We start from the raw sequence: 16,090 nt of genomic DNA, 5'->3' as shown, positions 1-16,090 counted from the left end.
ATGTAATTGAAATATTTCATATGAGTATATGTGTAAAAGATCAATCAAATAAATACGTGTAAATAATCTCACTAGGATTTCTGACTTCCTGTCACCTATGTTGTACTCATATGTCAGGGAAATCTTGATACAGCATACAGTATTTAGTCAGTTGTTAAATGAACACAGTAATAGTGAGCCGGATTTCAATACTTGGAATAAGTCAACAAAATAGTGTTGTGTTACAGGCAGTCCATGTTGGCTATGATACTGTGAGGAAATTTATCAATAATGCTCCTCTGGCCCCTGAACAACACTTCTATCCATCATCTCTGGCGTTCGGTGAGTAGATGGAGACTTGCTTTTGTCATTTAAATTAATGTTTTCATCAATCATCCACATCAGGTTTCAAAATTACTGCGTTGTTTTTCTGCACATAGTTATGTATTTTTTCACTGTACATCTTGCAAGTTCAGTCTGATGATGTCTGAAAACCAACCAATATCCTATAACAAGACAGATGTGAATAAAACCTTTATATACATACATGTAGACACAGCATTGACTATTGAGTAACCGTAAGTATGGTGAAGAATGTACATGTATATATACCAGAAAGAAAGATGTGAAACATTAAGAGCTGGTAATGAAAGGGGACAGTAAACAGCTGAGCTGTTCAAGTTTACATATGTATGTTTTCATGAAAGTTGTTCTGTGCTTTTCTGTTGCAGAAGCTAAATGTGTTCTTGAGACAAGTTTTGTTTCAGCAAGATTTCAGGGAACTCAAAGACAGGTAAGTTATTCGGAATTTGTTGTTTGATATGTGCAACACAAAGACAGTTAAAGAAATCCTGCTCACACATAATTGTCAGCATTGAATAAGAAAGTCAGGAAAGCTGTTCCCTTTTGCTTTGACTAATTCCTTAATGCAGAAACCTTATACTGTCATGCAAATTTACTGGTGCTTATTTTAGTTGTAAAGGCACGGCCTTATGTTTACATTGTTATACCTGAATTTAAGAAAAGTAATCTTTGTTATTTCTGATGTGATATTTGAAATGAAAAGACATTATAGTATGATAATTTTTCCAATAATGAATTAACATTATCAAATAATAGTGCATCAGTGCTCATTTGAAATTCTCTTTCCCCAGTCCTTCCCTGTAGAGGTAGAGGGATGCACCACTGCACATGTAAATGTTTGTGTTTGTATGATGTAGTGATTCTGTGCTGTCTGTTTGTAAGGTGTTGATGAGTCTGCAGCAGCAGGGCCCAAACTGTCTCCTGGCCCCTGCAGAGATGTTTAACCTGTGTGTGTACGCCGGTCTTCTCCCAAGAACCTTGAGCCACAGCAGCCTTACTCCCCAGCCAGTAAGTACATTAGCAACCTTACTCCCCAACCAGCAAGTACATCAGCAGTCTTACTCCCCAGCCAGTAAGTACATTAGCAACCTTACTCCCCAACCAGCAAGTACATCAGCAGTCTTACTCCCCAGCCAGTAGTAAGTACATCAGCAGTCTTACTCCCCAACCAGCAAGTACATCAGCAGTCTTACTCCCCAGCCAGTAAGTACATTAGCAGTCTTACTCCCCAGCCAGTAAGTACATCAGCAACCTTACTCCCCAACCAGCAAGTACATCAGCAGTCTTACTCCCCAACCAGCAAGTACATCAGCAGTCTTACTCCCCAGCCAGTAAGTACATCAGCAGTCTTACTCCCCAGCCAGTAAGTACATTAGCAGTCTTACTCCCCAGCCAGTAAGTACATCAGCAACCTTACTCCCCAACCAGCAAGTACATCAGCAGTCTTACTCCCCAGCCAGTAAGCACATCAGCAACCTTACTCCCCAACCAGCAAGTACATCAGCAGTCTTACTCCCCAGCCAGTAAGTACATCAGCAGTCTTACTCCCCAGCCAGTAAGTACATCAGCAGTCTTACTCCCCAACCAGCAAGTACATCAGCAGTCTTACTCCCCAGCCAGTAAGTACATCAGCAGTCTTACTCCCCAGCCAGTAAGTACATCAGCAGTCTTACTCCCCAGCCAGTAAGTACATCAGCAGTCTTACTCCCCAACCAGCAAGTACATCAGCAGCCTTACTCCCCAGCCAGCAAGTACATCAGCAGTCTTACTCCCCAACCAGCAAGTACATCAGCAGTCTTACTCCCCAGCCAGTAAGTACATCAGCAGTCTTACTCCCCAGCCAGTAAGTACATCAGCAGTCTTACTCCCCAGCTAGTAAGTACATCAGCAGTCTTACTCCCCAGCCAGTAAGTACATCATCAGTCTTACTCCCCAGCCAGTAAGTACATTAGCAACCTTACTCCCCAACCAGCAAGTACATCAGCAGCCTTATCCCCAGCCAGTAAGTACATTAGCAACCTTACTCCCCAACCAGCAAGTACATCAGCAGTCTTACTCCCCAGCCAGTAAGTACATTAGCAACCTTACTCCCCAACCAGCAAGTACATCAGCAGTCTTACTCCCCAGCCAGTAAGTACATCAGCAACCTTACTCTCCAGCCAATAAGTACATCAGCAGTCTTACTCCCCAGCCAGTAAGTACATCCGCAACCTTACTCTCCAGCCAGTAAGTACGTCAGCAGCCTTAACTGACACCCACCCACCCCAACCCACCCCAACCAGTAAGTACATCAACAGCCTTAACCGAGGACCTCCCACGCAATCCAGTAAGATCATCACCAGTCTTTGCCATCAAAACCAGTAAGTACACCAGAAGCCTTAACTGGCACCCACCTACTCCAGCCTTAAGTACATCAGCAGCCTTAACCGGCACTCTCCCACTCCAGCCTTAAGTACATCAGCAGCCTTAACCAACACCCACCCACCCCTATGTGTAAGTACATCAGCAGCCCTAACTGGCACCCACCCACTCCAGCCTTAAGTACATCAGCAGCCTTAACTGACACCCACCCACACCAGCCGTAAGTACATCAGCAGCCTTAACTGACACCCACCCACACCACACAAGCCAGTAAGTACATCAGCAGCCTTACTCCTCAGCCAGTAGTAGAGTGTGATGTTCTAATCTAATACCTGCCCAATGAGTGCTGGTCAAGTGGCTGTAGACGTGTGTCTTTCATTCGTAAGGATGTGGGTTCAATCCTGGCACTGTTTTAAGTACTGTTTTAACTTTTATAGTTCCTCATAGTTTGTCTTTGTCATCATGTTGTATGGATCATGCCCTGTCAGCGAGTCCATCTGAAATAAACCAAAACTGAATTCCATAAATTGTTGTAATATGCTATACTCTGTAGTACTTCACTTCATAGCTATGGACTACCTGACACTTGCCCAAGTCTGCATCACTGACCTTTGACCTACTTTCTCTGACCCTAGTACATATTTGGCTTCTCAGTTCTTGTGAATGCTGTAATGCCCCCTATATTGCTGAGCTATAAAATATCTACATGTCTGTGTGCACGCATAAGGTTAATGATTTGGGGCCCTTGTAAATGATGAGCCCAAGAGCCAAGGGATTTTGTTTAACTAATAGTATAGTTTTATTATAAATTTTTCAGAGGATAATATGGTCAGTTTATCAAGTAACATGATCTGCACTTTCACATGACGTTCCATTTTATTTCAGCAGCAGCTCAGGGAGGCGCTGCTGTCGTTGTGTTTGAATCATAACCTGGTCAGTTTCATCAAGACCTGTATAACACAGTGGGCTGATGGAGGTGAGTGGTGTATGAGTTCTCAGTGTTTGTTAAATATCATATGCACTGAAAAAAGTGCAAATTTTATTTACATTGTACCACTTACAGTTGTTATAGTTAAATTTTGTTTCCACTGGACTCCTGCTGGATTAAGACTTTCAAGGATGTTTTCTTGAATATGCCAATTCCTCTGAAAGTAAGCAAGTTTGAGTTCACTCAATTTTCCTTAATGGTCTATAATAAATCCCTAGTGTTGGTGCACTTTAGATACAATGTATTACTAGGCTGTGAACTCCAATAGATCATTTTCAGGTACCTTAGCATATAAAATATTTTGTCTTTCTGACATTTGCAGACTTCACTCCACAAGGTTGTACATTAAAGTTTTTACTGGATTGGTCTTGGGCAAGAGTTGGAGAAATCAAGGACATGATTGATAAAACCTGTAAGTGAAGAGTGTGTTGTTGTTGTACCTGTTCAGATACTGTTTCTCTAAAGGGACAGCCACATTTTATGTTGTTTAAAGCACAGCAATTGAAAGTTGTGATGTTGAAGCGAAATAAAATGCAAAATATGTATTAGGTGGTTTCAGCTTTTTAGTCTACACCATAAGGCAAAAAATATTTCATCGCAAGAAAAAGTGATATTAAAGATATTTTATGAAAATGATTCGTTTTACCATTTTGGTTTTCTGCCTTGTAAATGGTACATTCGGGGTCTGAAGTCTGAAGCAAGTCATATCAAAGACTTAAACCATGGCAATTTTGGTACTACCTAGTTTGACACTGACTTTGGTTTGGTATGGCGTTGTGTTTGGTGTCTTTGTCATGGCGTTCTATTGAGGCAGCACCATCAATATGTTAACAATGGGTCCAGCCTGTTGGAAGGAGACGTCGTCATGATATAAACAAAATAATATTGAAAGAGACTTTTAAACCCCAGTCAAAAATTTTCTGTCCTGTTGTTCACTATGTCATATCAGATATTTTTGGTCTGGACAGGTACCAAATAATAGAACCTTTGTAGTAAGAACTCCACATGTTCACTATGTCATATCAGATATTTTTGGTCTGGACAGGTACCAAATAATAGAACCATTGTAGTAAGAACTCCACATGTTCACTGGGTCATATCAGATATTTCTGGTCTGGACAGGTACCAAATAATAGAACCGTTGTAGTAAGAACTCCACATGTTCACTGGGTCATATCAGATATTTTTGGTCTGGACAGGTACCAAATAATAGAACCATTGTAGTAAGAACTCCACATGTTCACTGGGTCATATCAGATATTTTTGGTCTGGACAGGTACCAAGTAATAGAACCGTTGTAGTAAGAAAGAACTCCACATGTTCACTGGGTCATATCAGATATTTTTGGTCTGGACAGGTACCAAGTAATAGAACCGTTGTAGTAAGAACTCCACATGTTCACTGTGTCATATCAGATATTTTTGGTCTGGACAGGTACCAAATAATAGAACCGTTGTAGTAAGAACATGTATGTAACTAGTAACTTTAACTTATAACTTTGTTATAAATTTGTGTTGATTTATGTATGAACATACCTGCGATATTTGTGACAGGTGTGCCTCTGTATGATTGGTCGGGAGTGCCTATGGACCAGAGGGCACTGCAAACTCTCCATCACTGTCACCAGAAACTCTCTCACATGCCCACCATCTTCCAAGCCTTTCTCGCACAGTCATCTCCCATAACAGACCAAGGTATGAGAAATGCGGCCGGTCAGGTAGTGCTTACATTTGACTCACATCAGGGGGCATCTGTGGCCTAGAAGCTAGCATGTTAGCACAGGACAATTACCTAAGAGCCTTTAACCAATACAATCTCTGAGTTTAAGTCCAGCATGGAAAGGTTTCTTCTGAGCTCAACCAAGTTTCCTCTCACCATAATGCTTGTTGCCATAGTATAAGTGAAATATTCACTCAATTAGCCAGGAGCCTCCCACCAATGCAGTCGCTGTGAGTTCATGTCCAGCTCATGCTGCCTTCCCCTCTGGCCATCCGTGGGAAGGTCTGACAGCAACCTGCGGATGGTGGTGCGTTTCCGCCGGGTTCCCAGTTTCCTCCCACCATAATAAGTGAAATATAAGTGAAATATTCTTGAGTACGGCGTAAAACACCAATCAAATAAATAAATAAAAATATTCACTCAATCAAGTAAATAAATAAATAAATGAATATGTATTTCTTCATGTTTTCAGTTTGATTTGAACTTGTCGTATCAAAAGCTTGTTCACTTTTCAGGTGTACATGAGTTAAGCACCAGACTGAAGGTGATAGAACTAGTCCTTCAGCAGCTGACTGTGGTCCTCTGGTTCATACATAGAGGACTTCTCCCAGAGAATGATGGTATGTGCAGGTCTCATGAATTTTTAAATGAAAGGTGATCATTCGGGACATCACAGCAAGTCATTTTTCCAGGCAAAATAAGTCACTGGTCTTGGTGTTATGCCTTGCTTATTCATTATCTGATTTGTCTGTAAATAGCAACCTTAACTAGGTTAAGATGTAGAAACTTCAACATAAATTTTATGTACAATATGTCAACTTAGATGTAAGAGAAATATTATCTGTTTTCGTAGATTTCTCTCGGTATTTTTTTTTTGTATTATGAAGTTCTAAAGACTTTTGAAAGCATAACATTGACAGACATACATTTTCATTTACAGACAGTCTTGTAAATGTCATTGTGTCATTTCCTTTCTTGCCTGATGTGTCTGAGAATAATTTGACTTCCTGTGACTCATCCAAGGATCGGTTTGTTTTGCAGAGGTTGAGGAGTTGAGCCAGGAACAGTATGCCTACCCTGCAAGCAGTTTGTATAGTACATTCAATAACAGGAGAATGGAACTGAAGAAACTTCACAGGTGCTTATTGATGAACTATTTTCTCTGTCACCCACCATCACAATAGATGCATGAAACACAAGTGTGCCCTCAAGGTGCAGATATGACATCAGTAAAAGCGAGAGAGCATCTTCTTTTTCTGCCTAGATTTGCCAGAGCTTATTCTTACCCTCAGCTATCAGTGGCAGAGACTAGGAAATGCTCAACTAGAAACCGCTTGCCTCAAGTACAGGGCCTCACATTATCTTCAACATTTTGCATGGTTCTTCCCCTTCAGCATCAAAGTAGGTTGAGCTCTGTTCTTAGGTAGAGAATTTCCAGTATTTCCCCAATTTCCAATGTGCTAGCCTTGGTGATAGGAATCAGTAGACAAAACTCTCTTTTGAGGACCGTGATATTTGCACGAGACTACTTGTCTTCTCACAAAATAGCGTATGTAACATGTGGGGAAGTTAGCCAATAACCTGCCATAGGTTAGCAGTTAACTCTAAGCATTCAGTTTTCCTCCACATATTAATTGACTCGTCATCATATAGGTGAAAAATTCTTGAGTATGCAGTTACAGGTATACAAGAGGCAAATAAATGTTCAAAAAATCATCGTGGATTTTGAATGCAACTTATCCTTTATTTTGGCAGCAATGTGAAGGAGACTGATCTGTTGATGATTGATGGGTTGATGGAGCACATGGGCCCCTCCCTGTCGGACCTCTGGGACAGTGAAGGGGGTAATGGCCTTTATCCTCCTCCAAGCTTACATGTGAGTCACATACCGTCCCGAGAATAAATAATAAACTGAATATATTATGCGGCAAGCTGAGGCAATACTGACTTTTGACCTTTTCAAACTGTGAGTCAAGCAATTGACCAATCATAAGCGGTCAACTGGATGTCCCACACATTAGTTACAAATTGGTTACACAGTTTTTCATGAGGCCACAGTTGCTTTCACCGGGAATGGAATGAAAAGTAACATTGTCACCCGGAAAACTGGTGGGACATTGGATGTGTTGGATCCAGCCATTTGATATAAAATAGAGACAAATGGTCCAGAATAAGTGCTAAGTGGTGAAGAAAACAATTATGGTCATCAATCTAAAATACAAGGAAGTGATACTCATACTCTATGTGACATACTCTGTACGTTTTACAGGCTCTGATCAACATGTACCTGTTGGAAGACATCCCCCTGGTAGAGAAGCACTGTGTGGTATTGTATCTTCTGTTAGATATCGTCTCAGCCGGGGACATGCAGTATCAGGAACAGGTGCGTTAGCAAACAGTTCTCATTTACAATGTACAGTTACCTTAATTCCTCAAACTTTTGGCGTGTGAGAGAGCAATTCAGTGCGTTTTTTGTACCTGTGACAAAACATTTGTCGAATTATTAGGCCCACTTTTTCAGATTAACCAGCGTGGCTCTGGTCAGTTTTTGAAAATAAAAATTAAATGCAGCCCATCGTTTTATAATTCATGTTGAAGGGAAACTAGCACCATTCCTCGTGATTTGTGCAAACAAGAACCCCATTCGTCCCATTTTGGTTCAAGATTATTGTCATGATTTTGATATGATTATCTCAGATTTACTGTGTGTTGCTATTGAAAGATTAATCCCTACTGTGTTTTGCCATTTTAAAGTTCTCCGAGAAGATTTCCTGTTTTGGTCAAGCCATGTCTATGCCCGAGAGCTTGGTTCGATTAGTTCATGGTTTCTGGCTTTTGGATCATAAAGACTTTCAGGTAAATGCCAAGACAGTCCATAAGAATTTATAACCACATTGTAGGTACATATATGCTATATTTTGTCAGTCTGTTGTATATTGATGAAAGCCTATAGACAGGTACAACAGGAGCAGACTTCCCAGTGAAAAGAAAAAAAAAACTCGCATTACAAAAGTATCAAAAGAAAAATAAAAAGAAAAAACATGAACCGAATATGACGCCATAGTCAATCAGCTGTTAACCAATGGGGTTGCATTCTCGAGGCGTGCTGTAGCTGGTTCAGCTGAAGCTTTAAAATCTACGTTAGGGGAAACTATGTCAGTATTTTACCAAAGGTTTGTTCCAGGCACTCTTGTTTCCTCCAGGCACATTGGTTTCCCCCAGGCACTCTGGTTTCCTTCACTAATGACGCTGGCTGCTATGTTCAGTATAGCGTTAAGCAAGACATAAATAAAGCCTTGGGGCTTCTCCACCTAGTGTGCTCTGCTTTAATCCACTCTCTGCTTGGTTCCCATTACCATTATCATGTGGTTTCTCAGTCATCTAACTGAATTAATAAATTGGTATTTTAGTTACAGGAGAATATCCTTTAGTATTACATATTTTGAGGTGGCCTGTGTTTGCTGCAGGGTGCTGAGGTGGTGCTAACCCAGCCAATGGTGGACGGTGAGCTTGGCCCCTGGCAGTGTCACCGCGTGGTCAAGGCCCTGCTGTATCAAGGAGAGAGTAAACTGGCCCTCAGGTACATACGCTCACGTCCCATCACCAGTGCGGGACCAGAGGACATCAAACTGCAGCTCACTGTGTTGCTGGCTAATAGGTTGGTGGGAGATAATGTCATTGTATATATATATCACATTCTGACAACAACCTGCGGATGGCCGTGAGTTTCCCCCCTAGGCTCTGCAACAATCAAATTAATATATAAATAAATATATATTACATTGTTCTTTAATGGTGCAAAATATTTTTCATGCTTTTTTGGCTGTGTGAGATTATGATCACAAATCCATAATGCAGTGGAAAGAGTGGCTAATGTTTAGGTGTAAATCTTAATCAATGTAGGCATGTAGTTAAACAGTGTGTATTTTCGTGTGGGAATCTTTCCTAGGGTTGATTGCACATGGGCAGTTCTGAATTCAAGCAGTTTAAGACTTAAAACCTGATTTTAAGGCTTGTTTGTGGGCTTATTGTTTAATATTGGGAGCACAAAATGATAATACATTAACACAAAGTTGAATATTTTTTTCCTTAAATACACATTCAAGTTAGAGTGAAGCTGATCCCAGGAATCTGCCCCAATGGGTCATGTGTACAATGTTCTACTGTAATTCAAGCTTTCACTTGTTTTTAGGGTGTTTATTCAAGCGTATTCTGAGGGCGTTGTGTTGTGCAGACTGATGTTTGGCATACCCTGAAATTGGTCTACTAAACAAATTTAGTTTTGTCTTTATAATCAAATTATAAAGGCTGCATGAATTGAGCTGTAAGGAAAAGGTTTGGGGAATAAGGATAAAGTGTGTTCTAAAATGCATGTGTTATGGCTAACTTTTAACCGTAGCCTCACAGCCAGAGCTTGTAGCTGAAGTCTCTTGTCCTCATTTCTTCTGTGTCTTACTTTTTACTGTAGCCTCACAGCCAGAGCTTGGGAGTACCAGAGACAGTGTAGAGATGAATCTAACCAGAAGGAGCTGCTATACCACCTTTTCTTGGGCTGTCAGCAGAGTAAGTGTGTCCCAGATCACAGACATACTATAAGTATTCAGCCCTAGCACATGGACTGTCACACATACTCAGTACTGACGCACTAACGCTAGATTTTCTATTGGTTTTGTGATTATTTCATTAATGATGAGTGAATTAATGGGCTGTCATCTTTCCCTCGTAACACACATGAAAACACCTTTCAGAACTCTCAGAATCTGGTGAAATGGCTAAACTTAGTTACGGATGAAATCTTAGTTCATATATAACTTGTAAAGATCTGTCAATCTTAATCGAACTGACATTTTCAGCTAAGACGTTTGTGAACCTGTTGGAGCTGCCGTTATCTGAAACGGAGGAACATTACCTGATAAAGTACCTACAGGAGAATGGCGAGCCCAACTCCCTGGAAACGCTGGTGATGTACTACCTACAGCGCGGGCGCTACATCGAGGGCATACGCCTTAACGAGACTCTCAAACACAGAGCAATGGTATGTGGCTGTATCACTGTGGTCCACTGGTCAGATAGTAGTTCTTTTCCTTGTTTGAGCTTGGCCTCCAGGGAATTTGCTCACACCTTTCTTCCAGGTGAATGGAGAGAAGAAATGTCAGTGTGGCATAGGAGTATTCACTATCCTAGGACAAAGAGCCTACTTTAGATTTTAAATATTTGAATGCTGTTAAATCTGTTGTAAAAAAATTATTTACAGATTGTAGTGATCTTTGAGCTGCCCTCTGGTATACTAAGGCGAAATCTGATATGAGTGATGTTGAGAATGAACTTTGCTCTGGTTGGCTGCAGGGTGAAAGCAATCCACGAGCAAGAGAATTGGCAGCTGCACGCAACGCTCTGGTGGAGGGGTACCTGAACATTTTGCCAGCTGTCCAGAGAAAAATGGTGTTTGAGCGTCTTCCTGCTGTGAAGGAGCACCACACTGTCAACAGAATCGGTTTGTGCACTTTTTGGTATATTTGCATAGATCAGAATAGGAGACACAAAGAATGTTGCTCAAGTGAAGTAGTTACTGAACTAAAAGTCAACCTTGAATTCAACTTAAGTTTACTGTTCATGTTTTCATGTATGTTGTAAGCTGGGACTTGCATTTTTTGCCTGTGATAAAAGTAAATGTGCATAAATTTTATGAAATTAGTCTATTTAAGGCCAATAATTATCAAACGTCTTAAGACTTTAGGTCAAAAATTCAAACAACTACAAATAAAATGTTCCACTGTAGAAAGTTGAAACTTTGAAAACTGGCTCGTTACTACAGAACAATGTATTGGCCACAATTTGAGTCATTTTCTGTTCCGAGTTCCGAGGATTTTTAAGCACTTACAGTTTTTGATTTACATCTTAAATTTGTTTATAAATACAGGCCCTGGCCCCAGGATCACAAAGCTGTCTTAGATTTAAGCCCGATATAGTCTTAGCTTGTGGTAATATTCCTGAGCTTAGATTTAAATTTAAGCACCAATTTTCAATTTCACCTTGAAGATCAAAGAGAACTCTAGGTATTGAAGTAGAGATTCCTCAGGTAAGTCATAATTTTGGCATAGTGGAAATCTATTTGAAAGCAAAGACTGAGTTTGATTTTAGTCTAAGACAGATTGGTCTTCCTGGGACCTTGTCCGTTTCTCCTCTGCACCAGTCTCGGGTGACATAATATTAGCATCATGTGTAATAATCAGACCTTGTTGAATCTTTACTGAGTGCAATTCACCTTGCACAGTTTTGTCATAGTGAAGAGGACTGTCAGGTCAACATCATCATGTATAATAATTGGATGCTTGGAAACCGTGTGAATTTGAAACAAGTCAGAATGTTGTAGAATTGTGCACAAAGTATAATCCAGTAACATCAGGGGCTAGATTAGTGTCTAATTGGCTTTTTATGGTGTGTTTCCAGTGCCACGCCCCAAGCCCCTGTCAACGGTGGTCTCTCGTGGGGTGCAGGGTCATGTGATCTCACAGTCGACCCTCATCCAGGCCATGATGGAAAAAGTGGGCGAGATCGGTGATATGGAGGAGGACATCATGCAGACAAAGCGGTGAGAACTGTATAGCGTGATACAAAGTGAAGCCTTTACTTTGAGAGCATCAATGTCAATTTGTATAATTTGTTCCTTCAAGACGCCCTGGTGGCGTAAAGCCATAATCTTTCATTCATTGAAGACTGCCCTGTATGACCGTACAGGAAAAGTATTAACAGTAAATTCGTCTTTTCAAAATTTGAAGGAAATCAGTTCTCTTTTTCTGCTATATACAACTTGTGCAGTTACAATAAGAACACAAAACTTGTAATGGGAAAAATTTTCTTCCAGTACTACACTATTTGTACATGCATGTTCAAATTAACTAATTAGGCCTTCCTACTCCAAATATTTTGAATAGGAATCTTTCCATGGTTTAGTTAATCTTTAGAACATCAAACAGTCAAGTACAGTCAAACCTGTTGTATGCGGCCAGTGAAGGGACATGTAAAAAGTGGCCGCATGTGACAGTTTGTTATATTGTGAAGACCAAGCCAAATCACAACTGAATTTCAGGAAGTTTCAGGAAATCTACACATGTAGGCCTACATAATAATCTTACACATAATTGTTAAAGCACTAATCTGGTCAGCTACATAAATTTCATAGAAATATAAAACAATTGTAGTAATATAGTAACTCAATAATTTCAAGTTTTGTGAGGTAGACCTATGGATTTCACGCATTTAACAGTCGATTACAGAAAGAGTTTGAGGTGAAGGTACGCATGACAGGAGAACTTTCTTCCTGTCATTGTCAAGCCCTAAAAAGCCATGTGATAGTTTGGCCTACGTAGCTATAAATGACTACTCTAACAAAGTTTTGGACTGTAAATGGCAGACTGCCGAGATGTTCAATCATATTTGCCATTACCGGTGAAACAACAACATGTACAAGTGAAGGGAGATCAATTTCTCCATGTGTTCGGTCCAGGCAATCTTTTGACCCCGCGAAATGAAAATACAGCACCATCTGCCTGCAAAGATAATGACCAAGCAAGCCAGATAATTTGTCAAAGAAACCATTTATGGGAGGAACCACAGGAGGTCAGATTTTATCCGATTATGTCCGAGTCTGCCCGCTATTTATGGCATTCATAGCGTGGACCTCAGCATGGAGCAGATCCACTGCCACAGTGCAAGGGTGTCCGGACAATAACCAGCTAGGCCTGATTAAAGAACAATAGAGCTCACTGCTATTAACCATCATGTTCACACTTCACTTCTCATCACAAAGTGGCAGGTTGTAACTTTTAATCACTACAAAAACTATTGAAGTCGGGTGGTCGCCATTTTGAAATTTGTTAATGTCTGATGCGGCAATCATCATTACTGTTAATAGTCTCGGCCGCTCAGGACAGGCTGATATAGAACTTGGTTGCAAAATATATTGGCCGCTGGACGCGTTGGACAGGTGCCTGCATATTACAGGTCGTTTAACATGGAAAATCGTTTGGTCATGGCAGAGAGTGGCCGCTTACAGCAGATGGACAGGTGGCCGTAGGTACAGGTTTGACTGTAAATGCATTTTCAAATGTCTGTTTCTTTTGATTTTGGTATGTAATATTTGATATTGTGATAGTTACTTTATTTGGCAGGACTGGCAGAAAGGATCGTGAGAATAGTTTGTTTATTAACACGCCTACCACCCCCAAACGGGAGAGCCAGACACGGTAAGTGAAAGAATAGCTGTTCAAGTATGTCAGAGAAATGCATGTTACAGGAACACATATACTGTAATTCTTCAACCTTTTTGCATGTTTGTTTATTCAAGCACATTCTGAGGGCATTTTTAGTGTAGACTGATAAAATTATACTTTTTGTGAAACCCAGAAATTGGCCAACTCAACCAGTGTAGTTTTGTCTCCATTCATAAAACATACATGAATTGCACTGAAAGTTGCTCAGTTATATGCAAACAGGTTAAGGACAGTGTATGTATGTGCGTGAGATCTGTATTGGGTTTCAGCAGATGAGATGACGGATGAATTTGCATATTGGGAGGGATGGACAAGATGAATTATAGATAAATCTTGATCTGTTTTGGGCTTCAGCGGTTGAGATGAAGGATAAATGCATCTTTAGAGGGAAGGACAAGATGAATTATGGATAAGTCTTGATCTGTTTTGGGCTTCAGCAGTTGAGATGAAGGATAAATGCATCTTTGGAGGGAAGGATAAGATGAATTATGGATAAGTCTTGATCTGTTTTGGGCTTCAGCGGTTGAGATGAAGGATAAATGCATCTTTGGAGGGAAGGATAAGATGAATTATGGATAAATCTTGATCTGTTTTGGGCTTCAGCAGTTGAGATGAAGGATAAATGCATCTTTGGAGGGAAGGACAAGATGAATTATGGATGTCTTGATCTGTTTTGGGCTTCAGCGGTTGAGATGAAGGATAAATGCATCTTTGGAGGGAAGGATAAGATGAATTATGGATAAGTCTTGATCTGTTTTGGGCTTCATCGGTTGAGATGAATGATAAATGCATCTTTGGAGGGAAGGATAAGATGAATTATGGATAAGTCTTGATCTGTTTTGGGCTTCCGCGGTTGAGATGAAGGATAAATGCATCTTTGGAGGGAAGGATAAGATGAATTATGGATAAATCTTGATCTGTTTTGGGCTTCAGCAGTTGAGATGAAGGATAAATGCATCTTTGGAGGGAAGGATAAGATGAATTATGGATAAATCTTGATCTGTTTTGGGCTTCAGCAGTTGAGATGAAGGATAAATGCATCTTTGGAATGAAGGATAAAATGAATTGTGGATAAATCTTTATTTGTTTTGAGATCATGGATGAATCAGAATTTCATCTATATTTGAACAGATGGCATTACTGATGAATCTATTGGGTTTCAGCAAGTGCAATAAGTGATGAATGTATTGGGTGTCAGCAGAGGCAATTAAGTATTAATCCGTTGAGTTTTAGCAGATGCAATTATTAAAATCTATTGGGTTTCAGCAAATGCAATTATGAATGAATCTTGGGGTTTCAGTAGATGCAATCTAGGATGAATCTGCATCTGTTATAAACCCTGCTTTAATGTGTATTGGAGAGGGATATTCCCTGGTATAGCCGTTCCTTGACATCACAAGCTTGTTAATTAAATATTACATATACTTTTTAGCCTGTCTCAAAGCATTGTGTTTCCCCGTGTGGAGAAAACTCCCCAACAGACCCTCACTAAGCCACAGGACGAGGAACAAGCCACTCTGTATCCATGGAAAAAGCTGACTGATGCATCCTTGGAGGCATATAGTGAAACTCCACTGAAGGGTTTAGTTGCTAAAAGGTATTACATTCCAGTATAAATTAAGACTGAACCAGATGTCAAATAAAGGACATATTGTCAGGAAATTGTTTAGAATTTATAAGTTATAAATTTCCCCTCAGTATTAATTAGCCTGAATGTTATCGTTTTGTATAAAAGTACATGTATATTGTACTTATCTTTATGATTATCTTTTCCAGGACAGGAATTGGATAAAATCTGTATATTTACTTCATTATATAGGTTAAATGTACTCCATATGGCCTTGAGAAAGGTTGAAATACTTTTGTCATATCGTGATCTTTTCTGATTTTGTGTTATTCAGGCGAATGTCTCGTTACATGAGCGCTGGTGCATTGTCCTTGCTGAAGACGCCTCCAGTTCTTCGAAAACCTTCATGTCCTTCAACTGGCCCGCCCTCGGCTCAGCCCACGCCCCAGTCTATACTCAAGGTCCGACGCCTTATCCAGAGGTCACCCAGTCCCAAAATTGTCTCCAGCTCGCCATCAACTCAGCGGACATCTCAAGGTTTGTACGATCTTTTGAAATCATGATTTTCATGTAGAATCCTTCTAATTTTGCCCATTGTATAAAGCATTCAAATGGCTAATCTAGAAAATCGTTTTTCAGAACAATTTTTGCTCTTCTTGCTGGCATTAAATATTAAATAGCTTCATAAACTTTTGCTAAGATTTAAAATGCTTCTGTTCAGAATGTCTGCCTGTGAGGTGTTGAGAAATCCAGAGATTTCAAGGACAATTCATAGTGCCTCCCCAGTGTATTGCTGTGATGAATTAAGTAGGTGCGCTTTATAACGCATTCCGTATTTCT

At 40.2% G+C, this 16,090-nt stretch overlaps 1 protein-coding gene across 1 annotated transcript in view; it reads left to right on the top strand.

Moving 5' to 3' along the window:
- The window catches only part of LOC135475067 (protein ELYS-like), a 37,990-nt gene that overhangs the window by 11,987 nt on the left and 9,913 nt on the right, over positions 1-16,090 (top strand). The window contains exons 13-31 of the mRNA XM_064754811.1: positions 228-321; positions 711-772; positions 1,225-1,350; positions 3,589-3,679; positions 4,014-4,103; positions 5,245-5,385; positions 5,926-6,030; positions 6,452-6,548; positions 7,166-7,286; positions 7,680-7,793; positions 8,165-8,266; positions 8,878-9,068; positions 9,879-9,973; positions 10,264-10,445; positions 10,757-10,904; positions 11,861-12,002; positions 13,582-13,656; positions 15,116-15,280; positions 15,585-15,787. Coding sequence (XP_064610881.1) covers positions 228-321; positions 711-772; positions 1,225-1,350; positions 3,589-3,679; positions 4,014-4,103; positions 5,245-5,385; positions 5,926-6,030; positions 6,452-6,548; positions 7,166-7,286; positions 7,680-7,793; positions 8,165-8,266; positions 8,878-9,068; positions 9,879-9,973; positions 10,264-10,445; positions 10,757-10,904; positions 11,861-12,002; positions 13,582-13,656; positions 15,116-15,280; positions 15,585-15,787 — 2,344 coding nt within the window. The remainder of the gene's footprint in view (positions 1-227; positions 322-710; positions 773-1,224; positions 1,351-3,588; positions 3,680-4,013; positions 4,104-5,244; positions 5,386-5,925; positions 6,031-6,451; positions 6,549-7,165; positions 7,287-7,679; positions 7,794-8,164; positions 8,267-8,877; positions 9,069-9,878; positions 9,974-10,263; positions 10,446-10,756; positions 10,905-11,860; positions 12,003-13,581; positions 13,657-15,115; positions 15,281-15,584; positions 15,788-16,090) is intronic.

Source organism: Liolophura sinensis, chromosome 9, assembly GCF_032854445.1.
Source record: "Liolophura sinensis isolate JHLJ2023 chromosome 9, CUHK_Ljap_v2, whole genome shotgun sequence".
NCBI classification, from domain to species: Eukaryota; Metazoa; Mollusca; class Polyplacophora; order Chitonida; family Chitonidae; genus Liolophura; species Liolophura sinensis.
This window is presented reverse-complemented; position numbering and strand designations above follow the sequence as displayed.